At 41.0% G+C, this 15,374-nt stretch overlaps 1 protein-coding gene across 1 annotated transcript; it reads left to right on the forward strand.

Moving 5' to 3' along the window:
* Window positions 1-234: 234 nt before the first annotated feature.
* Window positions 235-14,470, forward strand: prdm1a (PR domain containing 1a, with ZNF domain). Its single transcript, XM_041989258.1, has 7 exons — window positions 235-450; window positions 3,265-3,600; window positions 5,420-5,539; window positions 6,858-7,110; window positions 10,280-11,373; window positions 11,616-11,744; window positions 11,882-14,470. Exons 1-7 carry the CDS (start codon window positions 424-426, stop codon window positions 12,485-12,487), a joined length of 2,565 nt encoding a protein of 854 aa, XP_041845192.1. The 5' UTR covers window positions 235-423; the 3' UTR covers window positions 12,488-14,470.
* Window positions 14,471-15,374: the final 904 nt, after the last annotated feature.

Raw genomic sequence — 15,374 nt, forward strand, 5'->3', positions numbered from 1 at the left:
TTTCTAAGCAAACTTAAAGCTGGGTTTTCAATGTGTGTGTGTGGGTGTGTGTGTGTGTGTGCAACTCATGGCCTCAGGTGAAAGCGCCTGCTGCTTCCCCTTCCTAAGAAAAATATGTGTGTGAGTTTGTGTGTAAGAGGGGCGGAGCCAGAGGAGGGAATAAGGTGTGGCTAAGAGAGAGAGCGAGAGAGAGAAAGAGAGAGAGGGAGACTTAGTTGAGAGATGTTGATTTTGTCAGGCATTTCAAAACAGGACTCCAAGTGGATCACTTGCACACACACGCGCTGACACACAGACAGTTACGGCAGTGTGGAGTATCAGCACTCGGAGAGAGAAGGACAGAAGGGGAGAACTGCACCTGTCCCACACTCACACACTCTGTCCTCACACACATATATACAGAGGATCTGACTGGTCGTCCCTATGTGTGGATGGGACCAAAGTTACACGGTGAGTAGCTACCGATCAGCTCCTTCTCACTTTTAACATTTTTACTGAATATAAGAAAAATAACCCCAGTTTGTTTGATTTTTTTTCTTTCCATTGGTTGCTTGTATTTAAAATCATGTAAATAGATTAGTCTGTTTTTCTTTGACTTTCCATTATTTTGTTTTAGAAAATGTGCAGAAATTGTTTAACAGATTAAAACAGTGAGTAAAAGTCAAACTTTAAGACAATCTGATGTTTTTTCTTGTTTTTTGATTTTTTGTTGGTTCTGCTGTGGATTTTTTTGCACCTTTTGAGTTTGCATTAGTTGCCGCTTTGAGGCACTTTCTACCACACATCTACTCAGGAAATCAGCTGGGATTTAAGGCCCTTTTTTATTCTTCTTAGATTAATTTATATTTTCAATGAGAATATTTGAATATAAGTTGTTCTCTCCCAGAGAAAGTGTGAGATTACAGATATTTAGACCTTTCCATATGGATTTCAAACACAAAAAAGTAAGTTTGAGTACTTTTTCTCTGATTAGCGTGTTGAGCTTAAATTTAAAATCTGACTGCAAACTCCACTTTATTGTTTTCAGTTGGTCTAAATGCACACAAGATGAATTGTTTCTTGGTTCTTGGTTTCACTATTAGTTTTCAATGTTGCAGCTGTTATGCAAAGAGGCGTTTTGCTGAGAGCAGAAATATTGAGAAACATTTTCATATGTGATCACTGTTCAATGCGCTTCATTTAAATGGCAAATGGAGCAGAAACTGTTGTTGTGCTGGGGTCGGTTCTCAGTTAAAAATCAGCCGCTGATTGGCAGAAATCATGTGTTTGTGCTGGAAATCTTTACAGTTTTGAGTCATATGATGAATTTTGTGGTTTTTGTTGGATTTGGATGTGATTTTGATGATATCCTTTGCTTTATTTTACTGTTCATGTAAGCATGTAGAGAGTCTAATGCAACTTATATCAACTTTTAAGTAAGTTTTTTGGATTCCTTTTTCTTTAAAAGGAAAAAAAAGTCTATAAGAATTTGTAAAAGTCTTAAAATATTGTTCCTTAAAGTCTACGATGACGCTTTTGTTAGTGTGTGGTTTTAATGTGTTAAATCAATCCTCCTTGTCAGCGACCAAAGTTGGTAAGAATTTTTTTTAAGGGAAAATCTTAGAGGGCTGGATGTGAAATAATTTTCTTTCTTGCAACTTCAGAAGAATGTTGAAAGTTTGGCCACTAAAGATCTGCAGCTTTCCGTTGTGGGACAAGCAACATGTTTGTCCCTGTGTGGATATCTGTGTGTTTGCATGCGTGTGTGTGTGGGATTGTCTTGGGTGGGATCACGTTTGAAGTTTTGTTTGCGCTGCTGTGGTCCCCCAAATGGAAAAGTTTTGACGCTCCCTTCCTCATCACTCCCCCCCAATTCATTACCGACATACACACACACACACACACGCACACACACACACACACACGCAGGGAATTGGGATGATTTGCCGGTTCCGCTGCTTTGCCACTCTGCTTCCAATTTTAGCTTCATTCAGACACAGACAGCATTTCCTTCCTCTGTCTTCAACCCCAGGGAGAGACGGGGAGGAGGTGGGGGATAAAGAAGGAGGAAATGTGGGAAATACTGCATTTGTATTGTCTGAATAAGTCCACCATGTTTTTCAATAAAAAAACTTAAATGAGGTGTAAATAACAAAAAGAAAGCACATGAAAACTGCATGGAAAAGGAAGGGATGCTCAGACGTAGAAAAAGAGAAATAAAACATTATTATATCAAGTCTTTCTTAACAAAACTTGTTTAATGAGAAAATATTTACAAAGATTTACATTATTTTTAACTAATTAAAAAGGTTCTGATTTAATTGTAGTTCTCAAGAATTTGTTTTAATTTCACTGAGTACAAATGTCAGCAGTAAAGATTGATTTAATGTCAGTTTCATTAATCATTTCTATTGTGTTTGATTGCAGGCTCATATCTCAGCTTAACTGATTTTACTTTGTAGTTTCCATACAAATAATAAGGTAAATGATAAATAAATCAATTCAGTTAGTGTTACAACTTATACATCACCTGTAATTGAGCGAGAATATTTTTTTTTAAGTTGTGTAATATAGTTTTGACTGAAAGAAAATGAACTTTTCTGGAATTGACTTTACTGGAGTCATGAATGAATGAAGTCATGTGTAGATGATTCCTCTAATTGTTTCCCAAATTAGTAAACATTCAGTCTAAGTGAGTGACAAACCAAGAAGTTTCCTGCCTCTTCCTTTGTGTTCATGTGCACTAATGTGCGCAGGCACGCATGTGTGTGTTTGTGTGCCACTAGCATTACTCAGACCCCCCCCCCTCCCCCCCTTTCCTCACTGAGTCACCACACATTATAATCACAGATCTTTCTCCCCTCTTTTCTCATCCCCTCATCTCACAGTTTTATCTTGTTTAAATGTAATCTTTTTTCTCTCTTATTTTTATTTCTTATCTTTTTCCTCCCACATTCTTTTTTCTTACTTTTGTTTTTTTTTCCATCACTTCCAGTCTCTTTTTTTTTGTGCCTTTCCTTTTTTACCTTTTTCTTACTATCTTTTTAGTGTTTTTCTTCTTTTGTCCTTTTTTATTTTAATTTTTCTTTGTCTTTCTTTTAATAAATTTTCTTTATATTTTTTTTTCCTGTTTGTCTTCCCCACTTTCAACCCCTCATTGTGTTTTTCTTGCTTTATTTTTTCTCATTAAATGTTTTGTAATGCTGTAAACATGTAGATAACACAAGTCAGAAAGTGAAAGATTATCTTCTTCCTTCTCTGCCTTTCTCCATCTGACTCAACCAGGCGACCTCTCATAGCTCGGCCATGTTGACCAGTGAGGGGGCGCACACCATGGAGCAGGACGACACACACCACAGCACCAAGATGGCCTCCACAGCCACCAGCAGTGGCTCAGATGAAGCCGAGACCATGAGCGACACGGATGTCGACGTCGAGATGGAAGAGGCAGACATGGCCCAATGGACAGAGGCCGAGTTTGAGGAGAAGTGCACATACATTGTCAAAGACACAGCGTGGGAGGCGGGGCCAGACAGTGATGCCATGATGACGACAACTACTAGAGCCGAGGCGTCTCTGCCCCGAAATCTGGCCTTCAAACACCTGGCTGCCAGCAAGGAGGTCAGACTCACACGTATACACACATGCACTCACACCAACACATACAGGGAGACAGGAAAACTTTCTCTCCAGTCACAATGAGTGAGTCAGATGTGGATCATGTAATGAAAAAGGGGGGTCATGTCTCACTGAAAATTTCACACACAGAGGAATGTGTGTGCTTGCAAGTGTATAAGCAGAATTTATACACAAACATGCCTATAATAGCATTTCATCAGCTTTAATCCATCCATGAAAACTCATTTATCATCTGTCAAAATGATGATAGGTTAGTCTAAAGTGTGCTATCAAAGAACTTCCTTATGTCATAACTGAAATACCCAACCTAGCAGGCAGGGGGCGCACTACCTCACTTTAACAGACATCAAACTTAGCCTGCATAGTTCTAAATTTCTGAAGGTCATAACTTACTGATAGTATCACCAAGTGCATAAAGTCTGTCTTAAATTTTTATCTGTTTCTTTCTATTTTTAATTAGAGGAAAAAAACCTGACAATGTTTCTCTAAGTCTTCCTCAACTCACAATCGGCCATCATGATGTAAAAGGCTAACGCTATGGTGATTGATCAAAGTGGATGTGAAAAGTCAAAATGTCAAAGGTTGAAAGAGGGGTTGGATAACAGCAAGATAGTGGAAAGAATCAAAATCACACTTTGGTAATGTGATAAATGAAAAACAAAGAGTGCAAATTTGCATTTGGAGACATTTTTTCCCACAGTTTTAACTAGCATTAGATTAGATGGTGTTTTATGGTCACTGAAATGAACAGTCTAATTCATTGATAATCACATATTTGAAGTATGGAGGTGCAAAACAGGCCATGCATTTTCTGTTTTCTGTGCTTTTCCAGGTCATTTTGTCCAGAAAATCAAAATGCATGACCGCAGGTCAAAAGGTTACAACTTATTTGTCAATTTTGACACTGTGAATTTGTCAGTAGAAGAGCGTGATCACATAGATTTTCTCATCAGGGCCTTGTCAATAGGAAACTGAAGTAAGAGGCAGAGTGAGAAAAGAGAAGAGTGTGTTCTGTTTGCAAGCTGATTAGTGATCAGCTAATATTTATTGTGACCAGAGGAGGAAAAAGGAAAAAGCTGATCAAAGAATTTGGTTCAAAGAAAGAGAGACAACAGTGCAAATAAAAAAAAAAAAAAAAAAAAACTTGTGCAAAGATACTAACACACCCTCATGTCTGATTCTAAGGAGGGCCAAGAGGAAAGGGGGATTTCCCACTTCTCTGGGGAACAAGGGGGTTTGGGAATGACTTCTGTTTGCGTGGGTTTAGCATGAAGAAAATGTGTGTGAGCGAGTTTCTCTTCCATCCATGGCTGGAGCCTGATGTCTAGTCACCATATAATCCCTTGCTTTTTTCTTCTTCCTTTTCTTCTTCTCTGCTCGTTTGCCAATTAAATAACATGAGAACAGGAAGAAGAAAGATTTTCTTTCTTGAATATCTGGAGGCCACCCCCTCTCGTGTCTGAAGTGGCAGTGGTTTTGGTTTGATGTGGCAACTGATGAAGGTGTGACAAGAGAGACAGAAATCTGATAGAAAAAGATTTAGTTTGTGTTCAGCAAAACCAACAGGGATAAAACACGGCTTGAAACGAACTCATGCGTGGAGTTCGTTCATTAATCAACCTCTTTGTTGACAGCTTGTTAGGAGTGTGTCTATATTTGAAGTAAGACTTAATGAGACTTGTCGTTGATGGATGAGCAGAGGAGACAGTCTTCACTCGACTGAACGACAAAACGTTGTCTTCTACGTTATGATGTCATTTAGGCTGGAAACTGTTTAACCTGACTGCGTGTCTTGGTGCAGGTGGTCGGCGTGTGCAGCAGGGAGTACATCCCCAAAGGAACTCGTTTTGGTCCCTTGGTGGGCGAGATCTACACAGCGGGGAGTGTACCCAAAGACGCAAACCGCAAATACTTTTGGAGGGTAAGTAGACACTTCAAAACACACACACACAAAGACATGCACACTTCCTCAGAAGCCGGAGGGACCCCTTCCTGTGACGTCACTGATGTCTAAAGTCAGTCAGTGGAACAGGAAGCTGGGTTCGCTGTTTTTCTGTGCAAGTGTGTGTGTGTGTGTGTGTGTGTGTGTGTGTACAAGGAAAAGATATGGGGATGTGATGTCATCTTCACACAAATAACATATCACACTTAAGTTCCTGTAAGTTCGCACACACTTGCACATAGTTAGACAGAAGACACACCGTCACTATCGGTAACTGACAATGAGACTACACACACTCACTCACCACCTACCTGACCACTGCCTACACAGTGTGTATGTGTGTGTGTGTGTAGTGGGTTTTACTTGCATGAAAAGAAAGAGTAACCACAGGCAGACACTAGATCATGAAGGTGTTCCATTCATGCTCATATCTCACTTTCTCACACATAGTGAGACAAGAGAAACGAGAGACTGTGATAAAGGGAAAAATGAAAGAGAGACTAAGAGAGAAAAGGGGTGGAGAGGTAGAAAATGAGTTGGTCCTTCCTTTCCCTTTTAAATATAAAAGAGGATCTCCTCCTCCGTGACAGACTCTCTGTCTGTCTTCTGTATTTGTCCGACTTAAGATGAAGACGATGAGGAGAGGGACATGGTAAGGAATTTTACAAAATAAAGTAAGGAGGAGAAATAAAGATAAAAATAATTGGATGTGTTGCTGTTTATAATGACTAGATAGCATTAGTTGACTGATTAAGTCAGTTTCTGAATTTTTTGTTATTTATTTTATTTACTGTGGTTATTTAGACAGTAAAAGCATCTTTATGGTTATTTGGTTCATAACTCACTAATTTAACTGCATTTTTATTGATATGTTACTTAGTAAACAGATTAAATCATCAGAGTCAGTGTCCTCTTTTCAAATCACACTTTTATCAGAGGTTTTCCTAATTTAACTGACTTTTCTGATTTATTTAATGAGTTTATTATGTTTTTTTTATATATATATTTTATATAATTTTTTTTTTGCTTTTTAAGTTATTTGATTTGATTTAATTTTATCTGCTGCTGTGTGAAACTATACAAATGAACTTATTATTATTATTATTAGTATTAGTATTAGTGTATTCTTGTTTAATTCCTGTTGATTTAATTTGTTTTACATTCATTTAGATGTTTATTTGTAACATATTTTGATTTTTACTTTTGCAGATGTTCATTTTCTTGATGGTTCAGTAAAACACTGAAAGTCATATGTCCTTATTTTTGTTAAAAACCAGTTCTTATCCTCGTATTCCAGATCTACGTGGATGAGGAGTTTCACCACTTTGTCGATGGCCTGGATGAAACCCGCTCTAATTGGATGCGATACGTCAATCCGGCCCACTCAGCAGCAGAGCAGAACCTGGCGGCCTGTCAGAACGGCATGGAAATTTATTTCTACACTGTGAAGCCCGTCCCTGCTGGTGCTGAGCTGCTTGTGTGGTACTGCCACGACTTCGCCCGACGCCTGCGGTACCCACCATCAGGAGAGCTGATGATGCAAAAACTCAGTAAGTTTGTCAAATGTGCTTTAAATCCATTCATAGGCAATAAAACAAGTTGTCCATAAAATAAAAGATTAAATCTGACATGTGGATGGATGACGAAGTATGGTTGGATTCATTAAAGTCCAAAGCAGTGACCAGCTTACATTTAAAAACATAAAACCAATAGGCAGCGTGTGTGTTTGTCTTGAGTGTGTCCTGTCGCCGCTCTTAAAGCCTAACAGTGCTTTTGAGTGTAGCAATGTCTCCTTCCTCTCTCAGCTTTAGCCTGTCATTATCTCACACACTCACACACACACACAAGAGTACAAGACCAACAACCTTTCATCTCTGTCTGTGCCATCATTGTATTTTTGTGTGTGCCAGTGACAGTGTAATTATGCTCAGGGGGATATGGCCCCTAATGCCACAGTCTTACACACTTAAAGACCCTCTTTTAACATAAAAGCTTGCGCACACACACACACACACGCACAACCTTACTCAGCCTCAATAAAAGGAGCAAAGACAGAGTATGTTTGCTCAACTCTGCTACATTGACCTTTTTATGACAAAGATAGCTAAAAGTTTTTTTGTACTCTAAAAGATATATGATAAACAAAGGCAACTACAAGTATTTAGAGTGAATATTATCACTACACGTACCCCCTTTTGGTTAAACTGATCAAAGAGACAGCGAGCTGAGAAGAAAACAAGGGTGAGTTGGAGCTGAGCGGTTTCCAGGTGTGACCGTCGGCTAATAGCAGTGTAAAGGTGGCAGAAGAACCAACACACCCAGCCAGAATGACTCCAATGCTGAGAGGAAAATGCACATGACTCCCCCGGAGCCATTTCAACACATTGTGAATATGCTATATGTAGAGAGGTGTTGCCTTTAATTAGCTTCCGCGGTCATTTGAGCCCTGCAGGCTCCTCCTGACCTTCCAGTGACTTTAAAACGGATTTTTACCTGCATTTTAGTGGCATTTATGTTCCTGAGTTAGAGAGTTTTTAGCTTACAGGCCCGATGAGCTTCCTAAAATGAGTACACTTTACAGTTGATTACCAGATCTTAGCTCTAGAAAGAAAGTTAGAAGTAATGACTTTCTGTGAGTAAAACCAAGACAAACCAGAGTGTTTGTGACTAATTAATGTTAAACTGAAACTCGTTAAAAGGGCAAAAGTTACAAAAGAAGGAAGTGGTAGAGACCCTGAGCAAGCAGGCCTCTCATTTAAGCTGGCTGGTTAGTTTGTGCTTTCAAACTAAAATTTTAAAGAAGTGTCTTGCTGTCTGGTGAAGAATTGATGTTTTTTAAATAAATCTAAGCATCTCCACAAACAAGCTAGTTAGTTACAATACAAATGTCTTTAGTAATCTGTGTCACTTGGAAGGCAGCTTGATGAATATTGTCAATTTAGTCATTTACTAAATTATTTTATTTAGTTTGACCTGCATTTCAGTGCATTATCAAATAGAAATCTTAAATAATATGCACGCATCTCACCATTGTGTTAGTCTTTTTAAAATTGCATTTGGTGTCCTGAAGGGGCCGCCAGAGTTTCTGGTCCAAAACCACATCCTGCAATGGATTCCTGAAATTGTGTTTTTCTCTCTGGTTTTAGCTCTTTCCAGCATAGTCACTGCAAAACGAGACATGTGTATATATACATTCATATGTCTGCGTGTGTGTGAGAAAAATGACTGCTCATGCATCGCTATCTTACTCCCTCACTTTCTCCTTTATCTTCTTCTCTCACTCTTTTTGTTGCCGCCTATTAGCATTCTTCAAGAGTTAGCACTTGAGAGCACCTGTCATCCATGTGTGTGTATGTTGGTATGTGTGTGTTTAAACACTCTCTCTTCCCACACGCACGTACACAGTCATAAGGGTGACATGCCGACACATTTACACCCTTCTTTTCATCTCAAGCACATGCAAGCTCACACACATATTACATGTCTGTGTGTGTGCTAGCGTATCAGCCAATCTCACTGATGTATTTCCCACTTAAAAAGACCAGAAAGAAAATAGAGCGGGAAGTAGAGGAGGTAGATTTGCACCTCCTACCCCCTCAGTTGACTACTTGAACTTCCTGGCAGAAGGGCCGTGTTGACAGATTGATATCTCCAAGATGGCCGCCCTGTTTGTTTTCTAAAAGAGGGATGGAGGGAGGAGGAAGAGGAGGAGGAGGAGGAGGAAGAGTAACTGATAACCTCAGTGTTTACACACTGCCGCTATACTACTGCCGAAAGGGTCACTAGCTGTGTGTCTGTGAGGGGATAAAATGGGGGGAGCAAAGTGAATTTCACCAGTGCTGGCACTTAGGATTAACTTTGACATCCTCCATCTCTCTCACACACACGTACTCCCCTCTGGGCGACCTCGTGGTAAAGACTTGACTGGGTAGTAAATGAGCTTATAGATAATAGACGGCCGCATTTTAAGGCCCATCTGTGGCAATTTAACAGCCAAGATGTGCCGCTAACTGACATCACAGGGCTTTCAGAATGTGTGTGAGTGGGTTTACCCCCTAATCTACTCTTTCATCATGAAGAGAAGGCTGAAGGTGTGAGTGACTCTGGAGGAAGCTCTCTAATTTAACCTTCAACCTGGAAACAATAGCAAATGGTCAGGAAAACCTGCAGAGTAGGAACTTGATCAGAAGTGTGTGCAAGTTGTCCAAAAGTGGGAGAGTCAACAAATCAGACAGAGGCCTTTGTTAGTAGGCGCCTCTGTGTGTGTACTTTATCAAACGGTGTGGGTGTGTTTGTGTGTGTTTGCGGAGGGCAGGTGGAGGCCAAGCTTTTTCTCAAGATATCTTTAGCAGGAAACTCTCCATCAGTCCTGTCTGTCTGTCTGCCACCTATCTGATTTTATCTTGATTTTATAGACACACACACCACATACACCACACACAATGCCCAAAGGCAGATGTCACGCCTCACATCCTGTCTTTTACCCCTTCTGTTGCCCCTCAACCTCGTTCGTCAATTCTGTCACCCTAATTGGCCCACTGAGTTACTTATGGTGTTCCTTAACAGTAAGATGGCCAAATCTACATCAGTTCAGAAGGATTTTCAGTGCTAATGTTTTTATCACTCTAAGTAGGATAATTTCTATGGTTTCTATGGAAACGATAAAGATCTATTTGATGAACTCTTGCTGACCGGATTTCTCTCTGCATGTCTCTTCAGAGCAGTCGCTTTTGGAAGTTAAGCAGCAGCAAGCAAGCAGAGAGGAGCGCACAGTGGAAGCATCCAGTCCATCTCCAATAGCAGTGACCCCCATCCACCCCAAAAGAGAGCACAGCGTCCTCTCCATTCTGAGTGGCACCAACAGCACCTCATCCTCCATGTCCACCAAAAGGGAGCCCAGCCGGCCGCTTCCTACCCGCCCACGCTGTCCCAGCAGCCCAGAGCCACTCCTGTATCCCCGCGCTCGCTACCCGACTCTCATGACCCACTCTCACATCTCTGAAGACTTTCTCAGCCACAAACCCAGACAGCTTGGTTACCCCTTAACTCATTCACCTGGCAACCAGTCATCAGCCACACCTAGCCCGTCTGCAAGGAGCAGCCCAGATAGCAGCCCTCACGGGAGCCCGTCTGGTCCAGCACCATCCCCTGCTTCTTTCTACCCCACTGGACTGGGTTCCTACCCTGGTTACTCCCCACCATCTGCACCTCTGTCTTCACCTTTTTATCCACCAGGGACCCCTTACTCACGTTACCTCCTACCCCATCACTATCCTCTGCCTGGTGGCGGCATCCCAACCGTAGGAGGGATGCTACCCAGGATGTACCCCCTCTATAGCAACCTGTTGCACCCTCCTGTCCCCCTCCTATCATCTGATGCAGCAGGGAGGCGCTTCTTAATGCCTGAACCTGTGCACCCCTCCTCCATCTCTGCACCCAGAGAGTTCCTTCTCCCTGGGCCCACCAGTGCCTTCTCAGCTGCTATTTCTCTGAGAGACAAAGTAGGGCCTCACAACCCTTATCCCGGGCATCCCAACCCACACGGACCAGCCCACGCTCCCTCCAGTGGTTCCCCAACTGCAGCCACAGCACCTCCCAGTGAGCAGGTGCCCACTAAGCCTACCTCAGCTCTGCTGGGCAACACCAGCGAACAACATCCCGATGAAGAGGCTATCAACCTGACCAAAGTAAAGCGGGGTACTGGCTCAGTGGGCTACAAGGCACTGCCTTACCCTCTGAAGAAGCAGAATGGCAAAATCAAATATGAGTGCAATGTGTGCAAGAAGACCTTTGGGCAGCTGTCAAACCTAAAGGTGAGACTTGAGAGTTGTTATGGGTTTGCCTACTAAAATCACATCTTCTTGTCTGATTTACTGCTTTGTTATCATTCCTGTGCTCTGTGAGGATTGCAGCATAATCAGTAGGCAGCAGAGCAGGTTTATGGCACTTATAGGAGCCAGGAGTGTCACCAGATGTTTTCACATCAACATGATGTAGTTTACAATCTGAATAGACCTAATTTTTTCTTCTGTTGTATTTTGTTTTTGGCATGCAGGTTCATCTTCGTGTGCACAGTGGAGAGAGACCCTTCAAATGTCAAACTTGTAACAAAGGCTTCACTCAACTTGCCCACCTGCAGAAACACTATCTGGTCCACACTGGTGAAAAGCCGCATGAATGTCAGGTAAGATGAGTTTATACCTTAAGCAAGTAGGCAATTATTAATCAAATTTTATACTGAGCTTTTGTTTTTTTTGTTGTTGTTGTTGTTTTGTTTTAGAGCTGCTGACAACTTTTTTTTCATCAACTCTCCTCTTTTAGGTTTGCCACAAGCGCTTCAGCAGCACCAGCAACCTAAAAACTCACCTGCGCCTCCACTCAGGAGAGAAGCCCTATCACTGCAAACTCTGCCCAGCTAAATTCACCCAGTTTGTCCACCTCAAGCTGCACAAGCGCCTGCATTCCCGTGAGCGCCCACATAAATGCCCCCACTGCCAACGCCACTACATCCACCTGTGCAGCCTGCGACTTCACCTCAAGGGCTATTGCCTGGCAGTAAACTCCAGCTCTGGCAGCCCGTCGGTTTCTAGCCAAGCCGCTCTGGAGGAGGTGCACCGGGCCAATGAGGAGATTGAGCGCTTTGACATTAGCGAGCACGCAGAGCGACTGGAGCAGCTGCAGGGAGGAGTAGAAATGGACACCATGTTGGAGAAGCAGGTCTTGGGGATGCTGTGGCGGGAGGCTGACCTTAAGTCCCCCCACTTCCATCCCCACCACAAGGGCAGTGTAACCGAACTTCTGTCTGCAGGTTATGGTGCATACGAGTCCTTGAATGAGACTTCGGTCATCAAGATACGGCACAGCAGCCCTATCCCACCACTTTCTGCTAACATTACGGTCAAGCAGGAGTCAGAAGATAGTGCTTAAATGACATTTTTGGCACAAGAGACATACATGGTGACTTGTTGCCAGGAGCAACAGCTGTAAATAAATAATTATCTATCTGGTTGTCATCAGAAGTGACATCATGACAACCTATCAGGGACTCACACTCAGGGCTGCAAGAGACACTGTCCCATGACTACTTAGTGGTTTCAGCGATTATTATTCTTAGACAATCATCTAACAAGGATTTACCTTTAATGTAATATAATTATCATTAATTTCACGTTTTTGCCTCCTTCATTTTTGATTAATTAGTTGTTGCATAATCTAATTTATTATATTCTTTATTTGTTGTCTTCAAAAGCAATAAGTGGAAGGGATGGTTACACTGATGAGGTAAAAACATTGTATGTAAATGTTTCAGTTATTGTTATGTTGTTTTTCTTTGTGGCCATTTCTCTGTAGATACTCATTCTTTCTATGCCCATAATTGTCCTGTGACCTCTGACCAATAGAAGCAGAGACGTCCACTCTTCAGGGTTTTACTTATTTAAAAATTAAAAAACCAAAGTTGCATGTTAAAACAGTAGAAAAAGCCAAAGTACGGCACATACATTTTTAATTTAGAGAGAAGAGCTTTATTTCAACCCTCCTGAATAGCTTCCCTAAAGCATATTTGTGTCCTTTTCTGATGCCTCTTTAATTTAAATGAAACAAAAAAGGGCATTTTTTTCATCTTTTGTATACTTTTCACAACAGTTACCTCAGTGTGGATGTGACATGGGTGTGTGTGTGTCTGTGTGTCTGTGTGGATGTGTGTGTGTGTGTGTGTGTGTGTGTGTGGATGTGTGTGTGTGTGTGTGTGTGTGTGAGTATGTTTTAAGGGACAGCTGAAGGTGGGGGTTTTATATTTATTTAAATGTTTTGCTACTTGAAGAAGACAAAACCAAACTGAACTGGAGAGCAGCTCTTCATGTGGTCCAAAGGAGCAACTCAGCCTGCTCAACATGTAGCACATAATGGACTCAAGAGGCTGGAGAGCCGGCCTCCCTCCCCTCCTTTCCACCTATTCCCTCCTCTTGTTTAATTTTTATTCTTTTTGCAACACTGTTAGCACCCATCAGGGATGTGAAAAGATTTAGAGATTCACACTTAATGCTAGAAACCAAAGTTCACTTAGCTTTAATTTCCAAGGCACACCAAAAAACCCAAAAAGAAAAAATCTAAACGAGGGAATCAAGATGCTGAAGAAGGGAAGATGTACTTTCTGTATATGATGAAGTGTTTGCTCTTTAGCTGTGGTCTCCTATTTTGTATGTTATTTTTTTTTTTTTATTTTGTTGTTGTTATTTGTTGATATTTTGTTATGAAACAATGGCCCCTTCTTAAGCCTCACCTGTCCGCTGCCTTGTAAAGAACACCCAAGCACCTCGGCCCACCTGTATGCACTGGCCCCTTCCTCTTATTTTATGTCTTTATTGCCGATGCTTGTTCCACATACACTGTATACAATATCTAAACTGGTCAAAATTGCATTTAGAACCAACTTAATGTTACTATAGCCACTCTGAGTTTCTGTAGCAGTTGTTCTTCAACAACATGATCTCTGAAGGTCTACGTGTCTCCTCTGATTAGCTTTTAATGTTCAACCAAAGTGTCTCTTTCTGTGGTCGGAGCTTCAACTTCAGAGGAGAATCCCCTAAAGAACCGTCTCTGTTTACATTCTGGTTTACATAGTTATTTATGTGCAAAAATGTTATAAAGTGTAAATTATGATATAAATGTTGACTGCTCTAATATGATGAGTCTGTTTTTCTTTTTTATTGTCTTTTAGTTTATTATACATCTTTAACCTCTTCAGCCATTTGTCTATTTTTTAATTAAAAATTATACACACATATATATATATATATAACTCTGCAACCATAAGATATATTTGAATGCTTTTGGAGTCACACTAAAGAGAATACTTGTAAGATTTGTTAAGATTTGTAAATATCAGTATATATGAAACTGGTGAAGAAAAAATGAAGATGGCATGTAGCACAAACTGGGTTTTAAAAGGTTAAGGAAAATTAAACTATGGACACAACTTCATATCTATATCGTTCTATTATTATGTCACAGACCATAGTAGTTCTGTAGAAAAATATATAGTAATTCAAAAGCAATATCTGCCACTATCATTTTATGTTGTGTTTAATTTATGTTCATTTTCTATCAACTATCGGTCTAAAAAAAGATCTAAAACCTGCAGGACTCCGGCTCTCTAGGACCAAACTTACCTACCCCTGGTTTTGAAAATCGGGAAATAATTTTGCACAGGGTTGGTACGCTGAGAATTGCTCACAATGCAGCCACAGAGGAGCAAATCTTCATAATCTAAAACATCTTAAATGCAAAATAAATGCATAGCAGTCCAAGCAAAATGCTACACTCAAATATTCTGCTCAAATACAATACTGTTTACTTATTCCCTTTTTCTCAAGTGAAAAACACCTGTGTTGCTCTCTCAGCGCATGCCAAATGACTGCCCAACTTATCTTGGCACTAATCAGTTGTGACTCGTAAGTTGGCCCTGCGACAGACTGGTGACCTGTCCAGGGTGTACCCTGCCTCTCACCTGTTAAAATGCTGGGATAGGCTCCAGCTCACCCGCGACCCGAAATGGAATAAGCGGTCAAGAAAATGGATGGATGGATGGATGGACTCGTAAGTCTGCAGTTCTAATCTCCAAAATTAGCTATGAAAACTGGCAAAACTGACCAAATGTCTGGTAAACTACAAATGTTTACCATCCAGACCAAATGTTTAGTGACGTATTTTACAAGTCTGGCATAACTTTTGATGAACTCAGCTAATTGGATGCAATCAGTAGCCACTGTGCATAAAATGATGCTCAGGGATTTTTGCACAGAGGAGGGTGTGA

The sequence above is a fragment of the Melanotaenia boesemani genome, chromosome 6 (genome assembly GCF_017639745.1).
Source record: "Melanotaenia boesemani isolate fMelBoe1 chromosome 6, fMelBoe1.pri, whole genome shotgun sequence".
NCBI lineage: Eukaryota > Metazoa > Chordata > Actinopteri > Atheriniformes > Melanotaeniidae > Melanotaenia > Melanotaenia boesemani.

Bases quoted from the DNA above. Each gene is read 5' to 3' on its own strand.
- prdm1a (XM_041989258.1), top strand. From the start codon at position 424: ATGTGTGGATGGGACCAAAGTTACACG. The intron at 3,601-5,419 runs GTCAGACTCACA...GTCTTGGTGCAG, and splicing joins ACCTGGCTGCCAGCAAGGAG to GTGGTCGGCGTGTGCAGCAG. The intron at 11,374-11,615 runs GTGAGACTTGAG...TTTGGCATGCAG, and splicing joins GGCAGCTGTCAAACCTAAAG to GTTCATCTTCGTGTGCACAG.